At 42.8% G+C, this 16,760-nt stretch overlaps 1 protein-coding gene across 2 annotated transcripts; it reads right to left on the bottom strand.

The window, feature by feature from the left end:
- Positions 1-2,154: 2,154 nt before the first annotated feature.
- Positions 2,155-16,615, bottom strand: spg7 (SPG7 matrix AAA peptidase subunit, paraplegin). Of its 2 annotated transcripts, XM_058088759.1 has the most exons (17): positions 16,259-16,615; positions 15,937-16,039; positions 15,766-15,855; positions 14,949-15,190; positions 14,712-14,851; positions 14,538-14,640; positions 14,332-14,457; positions 10,698-10,860; positions 9,128-9,301; positions 8,925-9,049; positions 8,723-8,825; positions 8,546-8,656; positions 8,364-8,479; positions 4,393-4,549; positions 4,125-4,288; positions 3,760-3,837; positions 2,155-2,673 (listed from the first exon to the last, which is right to left on the bottom strand). In XM_058088759.1, exons 1-17 carry the CDS (start codon positions 16,475-16,477, stop codon positions 2,467-2,469), a joined length of 2,421 nt encoding a protein of 806 aa, XP_057944742.1. In that variant the 5' UTR covers positions 16,478-16,615; the 3' UTR covers positions 2,155-2,466. The 2 variants fall into 2 exon arrangements, with proteins under 2 accessions (XP_057944742.1, XP_057944743.1); XM_058088760.1 differs by lacking the exon at positions 8,546-8,656.
- Positions 16,616-16,760: the final 145 nt, after the last annotated feature.

The raw sequence follows: 16,760 nt of genomic DNA, 5'->3' as shown, positions 1-16,760 counted from the left end.
TGTTTTGTTTTATATTTCTGTTTGCAACTAAACAATACACACTCCTGTATTTCTGCGGTCAGTCTCTGGATTACTTAATTATTATTAGGTATGTATTCAGTATGCATCAATTTGCACATCATCCATATTTACAAGTCTGCATTCAGTGCAATTTGAAGGTCTATTAAAAAAAAAACAATAGATACACTGTATTTATACATACTCTTGATTAAAATAGGATGATGAAAAAGTCCACAGTACACAGGCGAGGGCCTTCAGTTAGAGCAGGGGTCTCAAACTCAATTTACCTGGGGGCCACTGGAGCAAGTCTGAGCAAGGCTGGGCCGCATCAGGTTTTCCAAAAAAACCCTCAAAAAAACTCATTTATTAAAAACAGAAAAATATACAAACTTTTTCAGTGTTTTGGTTCCGATTTTGTACAATAAAAGCTCTGATAAAACATTCCACTATTCTCAAATATCTTAATTTTTATTTTTCTGCACAAAATAAGATGAAAAATAAACAAATCAAGAATAAAGAAAATCAATCCCTGAGATTATTAGACTTCAACATGACAGGTTTGGTGGTGGGTCAGTGATGATCTGGGGAGGTATATCCATGGAGGGACGCACAGACCTCTACTGCCTAGGAAATGGTGCTCTGTCTGCCATAAGGTATCGAGATTAATTCCTTGAACCCATTGTCAGACCCTACGCTGGTGCAGTAGGTCCTGGTTTCCTCCTAATTAGATTAGATTAGATTCAACTTTATTGTTATTGCTCATGTCACTTGTACAGGGCAACAAAATGCAGTTAGCATCCAACCAGAAGTGCAATTTTTATAAGTACATTAGTATGGACAGATCTATGTAAATAAAACTATACAGGCTATGACTATAATACAGTGAGGATATGTACAAGGATATAAATGACTATAATATGGCTATTGTAGATTATACAGATTATAAACAGTGTGGGTATGACAATATATAATAACAGTAATATATACAGTATTGCAATGGAGTGACTAGGGTATGGAAATGACTATAATATGGCTATTGTAGATTATACAGATTATACTAATTATACTAACTAGATTATACAGATTATACAGATTATACTAATGCACGACAATGCCCGGCCTCGCGTGGCAAGAGTATGCAGGCAGTACCTGGAGGATGAAGGAATTGAAACATCTATGGGACATTATGTTTGGGTCCTCACACAGACCTGGGAGGAAATGCCACAAGACACCATCCGTCGTCGCATTAGGAGCATGCCGCCACATTGTCAAGCATGCGTACAAGCTCATGGGGGCCACACAAGATACCGAAAAGCATTTTGAGTTGCAGAAATTAAGTTTCGGAACAAATGGACTGGCCTACCACATCTTCATTTCACTCTGATTTTATGGTGTCTACACAATTGAGCCCTCTGTAGGCTGAAAATTTTTATTTCCATTAAAAGACTTGGCATCCTTTTGTTCCTAAGACACTGCCCTGTCATTATTTGTATAGATATCCAACTTCATATTGAGATCTGATGTATCTAATGTGTTTCTTTAAAGTGCTCCTTTAATTTTCGTGAGCAGTGTATATTGTTTAATTGTACTTTAACAATATGCATTTTGGAAAACGCTACTTGAAATTACGCTGCTTTGGTGTTGTCAGCAAACGATGAACTTAAATTGAAACATTTGGCCTGTGGGTAAAAAGTCTGAAGAGAATGAAGTACACATTCATGCCTGGACCATAATCCACTACTGCAATTATTTCCATCCATTTTCCATGTCGTTTACCCTCATTAGGATCACAGGGGGTATGCTGGAGCCTATCCCAGCTGACATTGGGAAAAAAGCGGGGTACACCCTGGACTGGTCATCAGCCCATTGCAGCTGTAATTATTTCATTCATTCATTCATTTTCTACCGCTTTTCCTCACGAGGATCGCGGGGGTGCTGGAGCCTATCCCAGCTGTCTTTGGGCGAGAGGCGGGGTACACCCTGGACTGGTGGCCAGCCAATCACAGGGCACATATAGACAAACAACCATTCACACTCAAATTCATACCTATGGACAATTTGGAGTCGCTAATTAACCTAGCATGTTTTTGGAATGTGGGAGGAAACCGGAGTACCCGGAGAAAACCCACGCATGCACGGGGAGAACAGCTGTAATTATTTCATTCAATGCAATTCATTTTATTGCCAAAACACAATGCAGATGTTATTGCATTAGCATACATTAAAAGTGCAGGAGTTCTCCAAAAAAGACCAATGCCAACAAAAAGCCTTTTCGTATGTAAGCTAAGTTACAAACACTGTGTAGAAGAGTAGTGATGGTTTCCAACAAACCTACAGCTTTCTTTCTTCACCTGTAATTCACACACATTGGGCTGGAACAGACCTGCATTTCCACTGAAGGTCTGAACTCCATCCAAACTTTCATGACATGACAATGTCATCCCAAAAAGAAATCTGATGCCTACTTCAGACCAAGTCTGGATTCATGTCTTCTTCACCGCGTCTGCGTGAAGGTGGCTGTGGTTCGTCTTCTCCCGAGTCTTGCTTGTCCCGCTCGGCTTCCACCCAGCTCTGTGGCAAAATCATCTTCTTCGGTCCGTGCGGTGGAGGACCCAGCAAAGCCTCGATGTCATCGTAGTTCACCACCTCCCGCTCCAATAGAGCATTGGCCAACTGCAAGCATTTTACAAAAACAGTGGACACCATCTTCATGAATGTAGAGCAGTGATTTTCAACCACTGTTCCGCGGCACACTAGTGTACCTTGAGAAACCGTCAGGTGTGCCGTGAGGAATTATCCAATATCACTTTTTATAATTAACATTTATTAATCATCATTTGCAAATATTATGTCAATATCCATTATGTCAATAGTATACATGGACCCAAATATTCCAATTGCATTTGGTTTATTTGCTCAAACGGAAAGAATTGAACAGGGATGGAATATTCCTTTAACCAATCCGATTGAGGTATCTTGTACCCGCTCAAACGGAAAGTTGTCAGACTGCGTTCTTCTTCGTGGTGTTTTTCTTCTTCTGTTGTTTATTGGCGGTTGGCAAGCAGCTTTCATATGCATTACCGCCATCTGTAAAACAGAATCTAAACCCTTCTATACTTCCTGTTTAAATTTATCCCGGGTGCGTTCTTTCAGCGCATGCTCAGATATGACGTAACACGCAGATCCAGACGTTCTTCACTTTTAAAAATGGAGGCCAGCAATCGGCACTGGACTAAGCAAAGTTTGTTTTTGATTCAAACTAAATTTCAAGACTGGACAGACGAAAAACTGGCAATACGGAGTTATTCCAACAAGTGAAAGAAAAACTTGGGGAAGCCGGTATCACGTGATGTTGATGTTTACGTTTTACTGGGCATGCCCTATTGACTATTCTGTTTGATTTTCACGGCGCATGTAGACAAGAGATTGGAATATTCCTTTCTATGGATACCATTGTTTCCCGAAAGGTCATTAGGAAAGAGAAAAAGTGGTGATGTAAAAACGTGGCTACTGTGGAGTGTCTGTGGTGTAAAGACTGGCAGAGCAATGTAATATTGGTCCGTGTGGCAACACCTACCTTGTTCCTCCCATAGACTTATTGATGCACGTGTGAGGTTGTGGTGACATTTTGTAACATTTTTGGTTAGCGGTGTGCCACAAGATTTTTCCAATGTAAAAAAAAAACGTGCCATGGCTCAAAAAAGGTTAAATAACACTGATGTAGACAAATGGAGAGGGGAGAGGGGGAGGGACACTCACCACTGTTAGCTTGTCTCTGTTGTCCAACAGCAGCTTCTCTGTGTGACGGTATGCACGAGCTATCAACATCTTAGCCTCCTACAAGGTACAAAAATGTGCTTGTGGTTCAAAATGATAGCAGTTGTCAAATCCATCCATTTTCTAGGGTTGGGGGTATGCTGGAGCCTATCCCAACTGACTGGTCGCCAGCCAATCACAGGGCACATATAGACAAACAACCATTCACACTCACATTCATACCTATGGACAATTTGGAGTCGCCAGTTAACCTAGTATGTTTTTGGAATGTGGGAAAAAAACGGAGTCAATAGTCAAATCAATAAAGCAATAACGAACAGAGCGCAGATTACAAATTGAGAACTTACATGATCCATCTGCTGCTGCAGTCCTTGGCTGAAAGGTCGGCGCCCAACAGCGCCCTGCTGCTCCGCTTCAGGGAACGACACCTGACCGACACTGTTACACATGCCGTACTGCTTCACCATGGAGTAGGCCACGCGGGTCACCTTACGTAGATCATCCTGCGCTCCTGAGGACACATTGCGAAGATTTGTTTGTTAAAACGATTCATAATGCATCTGTGTCGTATATAGTGCATACAGAGTGCGGTAGAGGCTTGTACATCAGGTGTACCTGTTGTAACTTTGTTAAAGGTGATGGCTTCTGCAGCTCTTCCTCCAAGAGCCATGCACATGCGCTCAAACAGCTGCTCCTTGGTGAATAGGAATTGATCACGAGGCAGGATCTGGGCAAATCCAAGGGCTGCGTTTGTCCGAGGGGCAATGGACACCTGAGACAAACATCATGTCATTTAATCCCCTGCCACACTTATTCTGAATCAACTCAAATCAAGTACAAGCAGTCAAATTAGACATTTCAAAGTTCGCTTCATATTCGGGACGGAATTATTGCTTCATAAGAATGTCATTTGAATACTTATATTTCATTTCAAACTTGTCTTGAATCATTCCTGCACATTTGAATGTAGTTGGAACACAGTAGGAATATTGAGAATACTATTAAGATTTTAAGATGCTCTTACTGGTTTTTAAATGTCTTAACGGCCTTGCACTTTTTTATTTATCTCATGCCCAGCCTTTTTCCGACTGGGCATGCCCGGAACACCTCACCTGGGAGGCATCCGGATCCGGGCATCCGAGCCACCTCAACCGGCTCCTCTGGATGTGAAGGAGAAGCGGCTCTACTCTGAGCCCCTCCTGGAGTCCAGCTACCCTACGGAGGAAACTCATTTCAGCCGCCTGTATCCGTGATCTCGTTCTTTCGGTCATGACCCAAATCTCATGACCATAGGTGAGGGTGGGAACAGAGATCGACCGGTAAATTGAGAGCTTTGCCTTCCGGCTCAACTCTCTTTTCACCACGACGGACCATTACTGCCGAGGCTGCACCGATCCGTCGGTCGGTCGACCTCACGCTCCCACCTTCCCTCACTTGTGAACAAGACCCCGAGATACCTAAACTCTTCCACCTGGGTCAGGACCTCATTCCCAACCCGGAGGGAGCACTCCACCCTTTTCCGACTGAAAACCATGGCCTCTGATTTGGAGGTTCTCATCCCAGAAGCTTCACACTCAGATGCAAACCGTCCCAGTAAACGTTGAAGGTCACCGCCCGAAGAAGCCATAAGAACCACATCATCTGCAAATAGCAGAGACGAGATTCTAAGGTCCCCGAACCGGACTCCCTCAGCGCCTTTGCTGCGTCTAGAAATTCTGTCCATGAAAATTGTGAACAGAATCGGTGACAAAGGACAGCCTTGGCGGAGGCCAACGTTTACCGGAAACAGGCTCGACTGACTACTGGCAATTCGAACCAAGCTCCTGTCCCATTTGTACAAGGACCGGATAGCACGTAGTAGCACGCCACCAATCCCGTACTCCCGGAGCACCCCCTAAAGCAGAGGTAGGGAACCTATGGCTCGGGAGCCAGGTAGGTAAAAAAAAAATAATAATAATAATCAACAACTTTCTTATGCATTTTAATCTGTCTAGCTCTTTTCTACTGCAATACGGCCAACCATATCTATCTTTCCTGATGATATTTTCCAGGTCAAACACCAAAACTCGATTATTACTGGGTAATGCGGTAGTCTACCTCGGTCATTGAGATGTCAACATGTAAATGCAAACTTTACTCCTTTAGTCAAATAGTCACCTAGCTAAAGCTGCAGAACCAAGCCTTCTGACGAAGATGGCCAAAAGAATGAAATATGTGTACGGAGTACGGTGCAAAACCATGCAGCAGCAGAAGTTGCATTAATGGCAGCAAGTATTTGATTTATTATTGGACAATGCGCTGCTCATGAAAGTGTGCTGGCCACACACCATTGGCGTGGGGTAGTGTGCCTGGTCTACGTAATTAGAGCCCATTATATCTAAAACTGTTGGTCTTACATAAAAATGCACACATTTTATTGCATTCAATGTTTAAAAAATGTATATGGCTCTCACAGATACACATTTTAAAATATCTGGCCTTCATGGCTCTCTTAGCAAAAAAGGTTCCCGACCCCTGCCCTAAAGGATGCCACGAGGGACACAGTCGAATGCCTTTTCCAAGTCCACAAAGCACATGTAGACCGGTTGGGCAAACTCTCATGCACACTCAAGCACCCTCGTGAGGGTGTAGAGCTGGTCCAGTGTTCCACGACCAGGACGAAAACCGCATTGGACCTCAATATTAATATTAGAATAATAATATTAAATGAATAAATATATTTCAACAGCAATTGAGACGCATTTGAGCTGTGTTTCATCTCATTCCAGGCACATGTAGCGACAATATGGCAGGATTTGAATTTTCTCCCTGAAATGCGATCGGGATGTTTAGAATGCTGCTGGAATACCGTAAGAATATTTAGAGTCCGGTTAGAATACCTTTGCAATGCAATTCGATATTTTTTCTCTTGTAATGCACCTCAAACATTTTTAGGACGAGCAATCGGGCCACAAGAATCGGCCCAAATATTTGGAATACACCCAGAAAAAAACAATAATTTTCATTCTGACAGCATTCCGGCTCATTCCGCCTCTAATGTGACTAGAATTAACGAATGGACTGAACTTAGAAGCTAAAGAGGGACTGGAGGTTATTTGCTTTTGTAGACTATTGGCATCCTTTTGTGTATTTACAGTTCAATCATAGCGGATCTGAAATACATATTTCAAAGTAACTTGCCAATAGTAGGTGCTAACCAGTGATATTTATAGGTTATCACATGGTTTGTCTGGTATCAGGCCAGGTATCATGCCCCCAAGTGTCAGTATCAGCCCGAGACCGAAGTCATGATTAGTTATGACTAATCATGACTAATAATCATGACTAATAATCATGAGCTTATTATTACGTACTTTCGTTTTGCCATCATGTAACGTGCCAGAGAGTTGAATCTTGATTTGAGAGAATCAGGCTCGTATTCATCCCCATTTTCTTTTCTGATTGATAAAATAGGGCGGCACGGTGGTCTAGGGGTTAGCGCGCAGACCTCACAGCTAGGAGACCAGGGTTCAATCCCACCCTCGGGCATCTCTGTGTGGAGTTTGCATGTTCTCCCCGTGCATGTGTGGGTTTTCTCCGGGTACTCCGGTTTCCTCCCACATTCCAAAAACATGCTAGGTTAATTGGCGATTCCAAATTGTCCATAGGTATGAATGTGAGTGTGAATGGTTGTTTGTCTACATGTGCCCTGTGATTGGCTGGCGACCAGTCCAGGGTGTACCCCGCCTCTCGCCCGAAGACAGCTGGGATAGGCTCCAGCACCCCCCGCGACCCTCGTGAGGAAAAGCGGTAGAAAATGAATGAATGAATGAATGATTGATAAAATAATGTAGCGACCCTGACGTTGACATGTTGTGCTCTTGAGTGTCTGACTGTTCCGCGTGACTGTGAATGCACCAGTGGTGGGGGCGTGTCGTGTTGAGGAAGCCCTGTTGCGTTGTTGCTGGCGGTGGTTGCAACGGCGTGGTTACGGCCGACAGTAGCCAGTATTGTTGTGTAATAAAAGCTTGTTAGCGATCACAGTCGTGTCCTTTCCATAGCGTCGGCAACGACGTTACAATAAACATAGACACGTATTTGTCTAACTCAGGCGGGGGAATACTTTCTACCAGTCTTCGTTCGTTCTTGCAGTTGTAGTCGCCCTTGGTTTTCCGACTTGTATTTGCATTTTTAGTTTTTTCCATCATTTCAAGAGTGTCCTCCTCATTAATGGTGATAAAACGTTCCATTTCTAATATTCTGTTTGCTATTTTCTCTATTTGTCTTTCGCCGGGAGTGTCAACCGCTGACATGTTGACAGAGCACAGACGGCAGCAAAACAAACCCTTGTGCGCTGTTCTCTGATTGGTTGTTTCACGGGCACGATACCAGAGCAGCGCGCTCTGATTGGACAGCTACGGGGGCTGATACTAGACATGGTTAAACTCTATATTTTATCAGTATCACTGCCCTGGGCTTTGACACAGTATCATTTCGGCCTTTTCCCGTATCATTCATGGGCGCTTTCTAGGGTACAGGGTACAATTAATACTGTAGTATGTGATAAGTTAGTAGAATACTCATTCTCAGGGAACGCTTTACAGTACCTTCATGACCGCCTCCGTGTGCTCAAGCAGCCACCCGACTAAAGCATGCCCCGATTCGTGGAAGGCGACCACCCTCCGCTCCTCTTTGGAAAGGATCTTACTCTTCTTTACACTTCCTATGAACACACATTTCACCATGATTATAAAATGAAATATTATACTTACATTACAGGAGTAAATACCTGCGATTACTCTCTCTACTGCATACTCAAAGTTGAAAGTATCAATTGACTTGCGCCCCTCTCTGGCGGCATGCAGGGCAGCTTCATTACATATGTTAGCAATGTCAGCACCTGTACAGAACATCATTATAGTGAGTGAGAACACTATGCATCCAAACATAACAAAAAAAAATATACCGCTGAATCCAGGGGTGAGTTCCGCTAAACGCAATGAGTAGAAGTTTGCAGGTTGAGTTAGCTTCAAGATCTTCAGATGTTGCTCGTATATTTCCATCCTTTCCTGGGAAGCAAATATTAATTTAGGCCCACAAACTCAACGTATTATCATTTTCAGACTTAGCGTGGTACTGTGTTCAAGCTAAGTCCAACCGGTTTGCACCTGCAAGGTTGGAAGATCAATGAAAACATGCCGGTCCAACCTTCCAGGTCTCATCAAAGCATTGTCCAAAATGTCTGCTCTGTTAGTGGACGCAAGGACAATCACATGGTCTGTTGTTCCCATCCCTGAAGCAGAAAAACAATCCAATTCATTCCTGCGGCAAGAGAATTAGCAACAACCATGACAGCCCGAGATGGACGCACCGTCCATCTCCACCAGCAACTGGTTGAGAGTCTGCTCCTCTTCTGTGTTGGAGAAGCCTGACATGTTGGTGGAGCGCTTCTTCCCGACAGCATCAATCTCATCGATGTAGACAATGCAGGGAGCACGAGCACGAGCCTCTTTGAATAAGCTCCTCACCCTGGCAGCACCGAGACCTACAAACACAATAAAGAATCTGTATCGGAAGAATGTGTACTTTTTTGAAATTTTTATCCATAAAAGCAATTATTTAATAACTAATGCAGATCTAAGAACCCTAAAGCAGTTAAAAGACTTAAAATTGTCTAAATGTAATTCCATTATCTGACTACATTGTTTTCAAAGTAAAAAATAAGTTGTGTGGTCTTCAATAGGCAAACAACCATTCACACTCACATTCATACCTATGGACAATTTATAGATGCTAATTAATCTAACATGTTTTTGGATTGTGGGAGGACGCCGGAGTACCCAAAGAAAACCCACGCACGCACGGTGAGATCATGCAAACTCCACACAGAGATGGCCGAGGGTGGAATTGAACCAAGGTCTTATATATATATATATATGTATAATATATAAATATAATATATAAAACTCACCAGTAATGGAGATGCCAAGCGAAGAATCGAACCCAGGCCTTCCCGATCTCATAACTGTCACTATCCATCTAGAGCAGGGGTCTCAAACTCGCGGCCCATGGGCCAAATGCGGCCCGCCAGACGCTATTTTGAGGCCCCCACCTTGATACCAAAGTTTAATGTTGAAATGACAGCTTAAAGCTGTGTGCACACCGGACACAATTAACATGATTTTGCCCCGCCCATACTGTTACCCTACCCTGTTACCCCGCCCTGTTTTGCTTTGGATTAGCAATGAAGCTAAAGGCTTATTACGCTAGGTACAAATAAATGCAGGAAATGATTTGGAATAAAAGGGAAAATACACGTCAAGATAAAGCATCTCATCAAACATGTTGTTAAAGTTACGACGCTGCTCCCAGATGGAACTGAGTACGATGCTAACTTGCTAATTGGGTCAAATTATTAAGTTTCATTAATGTTCATGTTAAAGGTTAAATAACTGTTAATACTGTACATTTGAATCTGAAAAAAATAATTTCTCTACCAACTGTATGTGGTTTCTTACCTTTTTATTTGCTGTTATTATTACTATTATTATTACTATTATTATTACTATTATTTTACTTATTTATTACTGATTGATTGATTTATTGTCTTTATTCTTAATTTGTTTTTTTGTATCTTATTTTGTGTATAGAAAAATAAAAATTAAGATATTTGAGAACAGTGGAATGTTTTATCAGATATTTTGGTGTGGAAAACCGGAACCAAAGTACTGAAAAAGTGTAGGGTATAGCAGAAGCAAAAGCATTGAAGATAGTTTTTTTTATTGATTTTTTTTCCAGTTTTTAATAAATGCGTTTTTTTTAAACCTGATGCGGCCCGGCTTCACCCAGAACCTAGCTCCGGTGGCCCCCAGGTAAATTGAATTTGAGACCCCTGATCTAGAGAAAAACCAAAATGTTTTGATCAGGGCATACAGACATACCTCCTATGACCTCGACAAATTCAGAACCTGCCATTGCCAGGAATGGCACCTGAGCCTCTGTGGCGACAGCTTTTGCCAGTAGAGTCTTTCCACACCCCGGAGGGCCGAGCAGCAGTGCCCCCTTTGGAACCTTGGCTCCCAGAAGGAGGTATCGTTCAGGATTCTGAAAAATAGATAATATGGAGACGATATTTTAGTATGAACTAGATTTAGGGATATATTCATGTTGAATATCACAATATCTTTTCCGCAAAGTGAGTTTAGACAATGTCAAAGGGATCGACCGATATGGTTTTTTCCGGCCGATTTTTTCCATTTTCCTTAGCAGATGGCCGATTTTGCTTGGGCCAATACTGCTTTTGCGTCCTCAATTTATATGAAAAAATGACAATGATAACAAATATTACAGGTCTCAAGTTTAAACAAATATTTATTGAAATGTAAACACTGAACACAGAAGAATTCAGCTTTCTTAAAAACACATTTAAAACAGCATAATCAATTTAAAAAGGAGTAAATATTCAACCATGTGCAAAACATTTCTGTCGTAGTTTAAGTTTTATTTAGCATCGATGTGATGACTGCTCATCCGCAGTGTGACGCGCATATCGACCGATATATTGGTCGATCCTTAGTTAGAACTACTCATCTATTTACTCAGGTTCTTCCATCATACATTCTGACACACTAACTGGTCATTTGCCAATATTTTACATATATGTATATCACCAAGGCCTAACTAGTGATATTGTGAATACAAATTTTATAATAATAATAATAATACATTTTATTTGTATAGCGCTTTTCAAGATACTCAAAGACACTTTACAAAAGAATGAAGTTGAATAGAGCAAGTAAACAGAATAAAAGACACACCAAAATACAACATTCATTGGTTAGTACACAGTTAAAAAAGCGGGGGCGGGGCACAGCAGTCAGATATAGAAGGTTAGACATTAAAAACAGATTTAAAGAGGTGGGTTTTGAGTTGTTTTTTGAAGGTGGGAAGGTCAGGGCAAGCACGGAGTGAATGGGGCAAAGAGTTCCAGAGAGTGGGGGCAGCGATGGAGAAGGCTCTGTCTCCCCAGGTTCGGAGCTTGGTCTTACAGGGGAGTGCCAGGAGGTTGGAGTCTGAGGAGCGAAGGGGACGCGGGGGATTATGTGGATGGAGGAGGTCTGTGAGATATGGGGGGTCAGATCGTGGAGGGCTTTGTAGGTGATGAGAAGAATTTTGAAGTGAATGCGTTGGGGGACGGGAAGCCAGTGGAGGTTTTGGAGGACAGGGGTAATGTGTTCACGGGAGCGGGTGGAGGTGAGGAGGCGGGCAGCGGAGTTCTGAATATATTGTAGTTTGTTGAGGGTTTTGGATGGTGTACCGTAGAGAATGCTGTTGCAGTAGTCGATTCTGGAGGTGATGAATGCATGGATTAGGGATTCAGCGGCAGAGAATGTAAGTGATGGACGGAGTCGGGCTATGTTCTTAAGATGAAAGAATGCAGTCCGGGTTAACTGTTTGATGTGGGGTTCAAATGAAAGGGTGGGGTCTAGGAGGATACCAAGGTTGCGGATGAGCGGGGATGGAGTGAGGGTGGCGCTGTCAAATTGAAGATGGAAATTATGGGTGGGCGCCGTGGTGTTTTTGGGACCGATGATGATAATATCTGTTTTGTCACTATTAAGTTTGAGAAAATTTTGTTCCATCCAAGTTTTGATATCAGCTAAGCAGTTGGTGAGGGTGGAGTAGATGTTGGAGTTGATGGAGGTGGTAGAAATGTATAGTTGAATATCATCAGCGTAGCTGTGGAAATTGAGGCCATGTCGACGGATGATATTGCCAAGTGGAAGGATGTAGAGGATGAAGAGAAGAGGACCAAGCACCGAACCTTGGGGAACACCTTGAGGTAAAGGGGCTATGGAGGAGGAGCAGCTATTTATGTGCACAAACTGTTGACGGTTGGTGAGGTATGATTGGAGCCAAGACAGAGCAGAATCGGTGATATTGAGGCTGGTTTTGAGGCGGGACAGGAGGATAGAGTGGCTAATGGTGTCAAAGGCTGCGGTGAGGTCTAGGAGGATGAGGATGGTAAGATGGCCGGAATCGGAGGAGAGAAGAAGATCATTGGTGATTTTAAGAAGAGCTGTTTCAGTGCTGTGTTTGGGACGGAAACCGGACTGGAAGGATTCAAACAGGCTGTTGGAGTTGAGGTGAGATTGAAGTTGAGCAGCTATGACACGTTCAAGGATTTTGGACAGAAAGGGGAGGTTGGATATGGGACGGAAATTGGAGAGGTTATTGGGATCGAGACCAGACTTTTTGAGTGTGGGGGTGATTGCCGCCAGCTTGAGAGACTGTGGGACGGATCCAGTGATAAGGGAGGAGTTAATGATACTTGTGATCAGCGGGGAGATGATGTGGAGGCAGGGTTTGATGAATGAAGAAGGGATAGGATCCAGGGAGCATGTTGGAGTCTTCATACCGGTTAGTATTTTAGTGAGTTGCACGGGTGAGATAGGTGTAAATTTGGAGAGTCGTTGGGTGGAGCCAGATAGTGGAGGGTCAGGAGGAAGCGAGTGAGTCGAGGGGGGGTTTAGGGAGCTGTATATTTTGGTAATTTTGGACTGGAAGTAGGTTAAGAAGTTGTTGCATTTGGTGGTGGTGAAGGATGAGGAGGAGTTGTCATTTGGCTTTAGCAGTGTGTTGATTGTTGAAAAGAGGGATTTAGGATTGTTGGAACTAGATATAATCAGATTGGAGTAGTATCGTGAGCGGGCAGTGTTTAAGGCATCTTTATATTGCTGTAGAAAATCTGTGTAAGCTTGAAGATGAACAGTTAGGCCAGATTTCTTGTACAGTCTCTCAAGCTGGCGTTTACGGGTCTTCATATTATGGAGCTGAGGGGTGTACCAGGGGGCAGTGTGGGAGAAGGAGACCAGTTTGGTTTTTTTAGGGGCCAGTTCATCAAGACAGGAGGAAAGGGTATTGTTGTAGTAGGAGACAAGTTCAGAGGGGTCCTCAGACAGCGGGGGAGGGGAGATAGCAAATTTTGTGGTTAGAAGTGAGGTAAGGGCATGAGGGTTGATGGATTTGAGATTCCTGAAGGTTATTTGACGTTTGATTTTTGAGACACTAGGAGATGTGTGTAAATCAAATGTGATGGCCAGATGGTCTGATATGTGCAGGTTATGGCTAGTGAGGTTGTGAATATTGATACCAGTAGTGCAGACAAGATCCAGGATGTGTCCTCTGGTGTGGGTGGGGAAGTTAACTTGTTGAGTGATGGAGAAACAGCTGAGAAGATCAAGGAATTCTGTCGCAGGTTTGGAGTTGGAATTGTCAATATGAAGGTTGAAATCACCGAGCAGAAGGATGGATGATGAGATTGCATTTAATTGGGTGATGAGGTCCGTAAAATCTGATAGGAAAGAAGAGTTTGGTTTTGGGGGGCGATAGATGACAGCAGTGACAAGGGGGGATGGACCGGACAGTTTGAAGGCAGTGAATTCGAAGGAGTGAACATTTTGGAGGGATATTGGAGTGACTTTGATGTCCTTTTTATATATGACTGCTGTGCCACCGCCACGTCCGTCGGACGGATGCAAAATACACACATTTTAAACAAGTGAAGTACCATACCTTGAGGTAGTCAACAAATTCTTTAACTTCCATCTTTGCCTCATGCATGCCTGCTACATCTTTAAAGCTCACGCCTTTCCCCGACTTTCCGTCCACAATGGTGAATTTAGCCATCTTTAGCTGATTCTGTTGGGAATATTAAAATGAAAAGTATTTGAACAGAAGAGTAGCACGCACAGAAATTACACAAAGTTGCTGTCACTCACAAATGCACTGAAGCCACCCTCTCTGCCACCCATGCCCGCCAGACGAAAGATATACCACAGAATAGCCACGCCGATGGCCGCCATTCCAAGGGCATATAAAGCACTGCAATGGAAAAAATGTCACCTCAATAAAAGAGTTTTTTTCCACATGAACATAATAGATGAGGCTCTCACTTTCCAAAGAATCCAGTACGTTTGTAGGAGACAGGTATCCGGTCCTTTGTATCAATATTCAGCTCTTCCTCAGCTGCTCTCAGTTTCTCCTCAAATTTGTCAATGTTGGCGACCTGCATCCGATACATGAGCGCAATCCTCTATACAAAAGATGGAGAAAATTCAAGTCAATAGTAATAATAATCATTCAGAAGCGTTTTATTCAATGCTTGTTAATACACATTGTAACCGACATACAGGCCTCCCGAAGATAACTGCCCCAGGGTGAAGGTAAATTTCGACAATGTCGCTCTCAGGCACCACCAGCACACGCGACACCTCTCCTTTCGCCAACATCTCGTTGACAAAGTCGTTCCAAGAGATGTTACCACCGCTGGTGTTTATGAAATTTATCACCAGCGAGATGATGCCTACGAATAAAAGGATTCGCAAGCGCTCTCGGTGCATCTGGTCCTTCTGTTCACGGCGTTTCTTCTCCTCTGTGAAAAAATTAAATATAAATTGGGACATGTCTGAAAATATGCAAAACAAAGGAATGAGAATCAAATAAAGACGGTAAATTAATAAACATATAAATGTGGGCGGCGCGGCGGTCTAGTGGTTAGAGTGCAGACCTCACAGCTAGGAGACCAGGGTTCAATTCCACCCTCGGCCATCTCTGTGTGGAGTTTGCATGTTCTCCCCGTGCATGCGTGGGTTTTCTCCGGGTACTCCAGTTTCCTCCCACATTCCAAAAACATGCTAGGTTAATTGGCGACTCCAAATTGTCCATAGGTATGAATGTGAGTGAGTGTGAATGGTTGTTTGAGTGTGAATGGTTGTTTGTCTATATGTGCCCTGTGATTGGCTGGCGACCAGTCCAGGGTGTACCCCGCCTCTCGCCCAAAGACAGCTGGGATAGGCTCCAGCACCCCCCGCGACCCTCGTGAGGGAAAAAAAGCGGTAGAAAATGAATGAATAAATGTAAAATAAAGCACTGACAGAAACATTGCAGAGCATAATAATAAACAGATGATATGAACTAGCATATGTAATAATATGAATAACAGACCACCTTCATCTTCCTCTGGTGTTTTCCCTTTCAGCCCATTACTTTTCTTTTCTGTTTGTTTAGACTGCGATGTACAGAAGAAGTCTGTTGCCCCTGTAATCAAAATGATTTTCCATTAAATATTGCTGGATTAGGAACTGACTTGCATGTTAATTTAATAGAAAAAAAAATTACCAAGTAAATTTGCCAAGCCAACAGGATTTTTCAGCAGGTTGCTCCTGATTAACTCTTTGCTGATGCCAACCATGCCAGGAGGGAGTGGTCTGTACAGAAGTTGCTGAAATGGAAACGTCAACCATTTTGTTTGTTTGCTATGTATCTGCATACAATTACAATAAACAATAAACAACTGCCTTTAATGAGGCATGTTTATTCCAATTAAATGCAGCAGGAGTGCAGCAAATCAGTGGCTCATTGCAGGCGACAATTGTAAAATTCACAGAATTGTGCTAACACAAAACAATGCAACAACTTAATCCACTAAATTATTTCTTACCTGGATTATATTCCAAGGCTTCCCAGTTAGAGTCCTCTTGGATATTCCAACAATCATCTTTCTTGCACTGTTGCATCGTAGAAGCACATTGAGGACAGTGTCGCTGGAGGTCGCCTTGTTGGCTAATATGTGACAGTTGTGCCTTGACCAAGTCCACGCTAAACCTCTAGTATATTTCCGACACACACTAAAACGGTGGTGCAACAAAGACGCTGCCATAACTGATCGATCAGCAATTGGCTATATAATGAATTGAGGTGCTCATTATTTCTATGGGATTCAAACATTTATTTACGCCTGTTCGCTAGCTTGCTATGTTATTCAACCACATGACGTACTTCCCGGAAGTAGAAAAAGACTCATGAAAAATTATATAAATTAATTTTAATATTCGTTTCCCGGAATATATTCAACAGAAATTTACATTTTTTGTGTTGACGTTGTGCCAATTAAGTATATTGTATATTTGTTTTGGCTGTCGAGCGTATACTCGTTGCCTTCG

This window comes from Doryrhamphus excisus, chromosome 12 (genome assembly GCF_030265055.1).
Source record: "Doryrhamphus excisus isolate RoL2022-K1 chromosome 12, RoL_Dexc_1.0, whole genome shotgun sequence".
NCBI lineage: Eukaryota > Metazoa > Chordata > Actinopteri > Syngnathiformes > Syngnathidae > Doryrhamphus > Doryrhamphus excisus.
Note: the sequence above shows the minus strand (reverse complement) of the source record. Positions and strands in the feature narration are given on the sequence as shown.

What these genes read in the sequence shown, in the direction of transcription:
- spg7 (XM_058088759.1), bottom strand. Translation starts at nt 16,477, where the DNA reads ATGGCAGCGTCTTTGTTGCACCACCGTTTTAGTGTGTGTCGGAAATAT. An exon ending in AGCCTTGGAATATAATCCAG is followed by an intron (nt 16,040 to 16,258) that starts GTAAGAAATAAT and finishes TTTCCATTTCAG; the next exon opens with CAACTTCTGTACAGACCACT. An exon ending in CTTTAACAAAGTTACAACAG is followed by an intron (nt 4,289 to 4,392) that starts GTACACCTGATG and finishes ATGTGTCCTCAG; the next exon opens with GAGCGCAGGATGATCTACGT.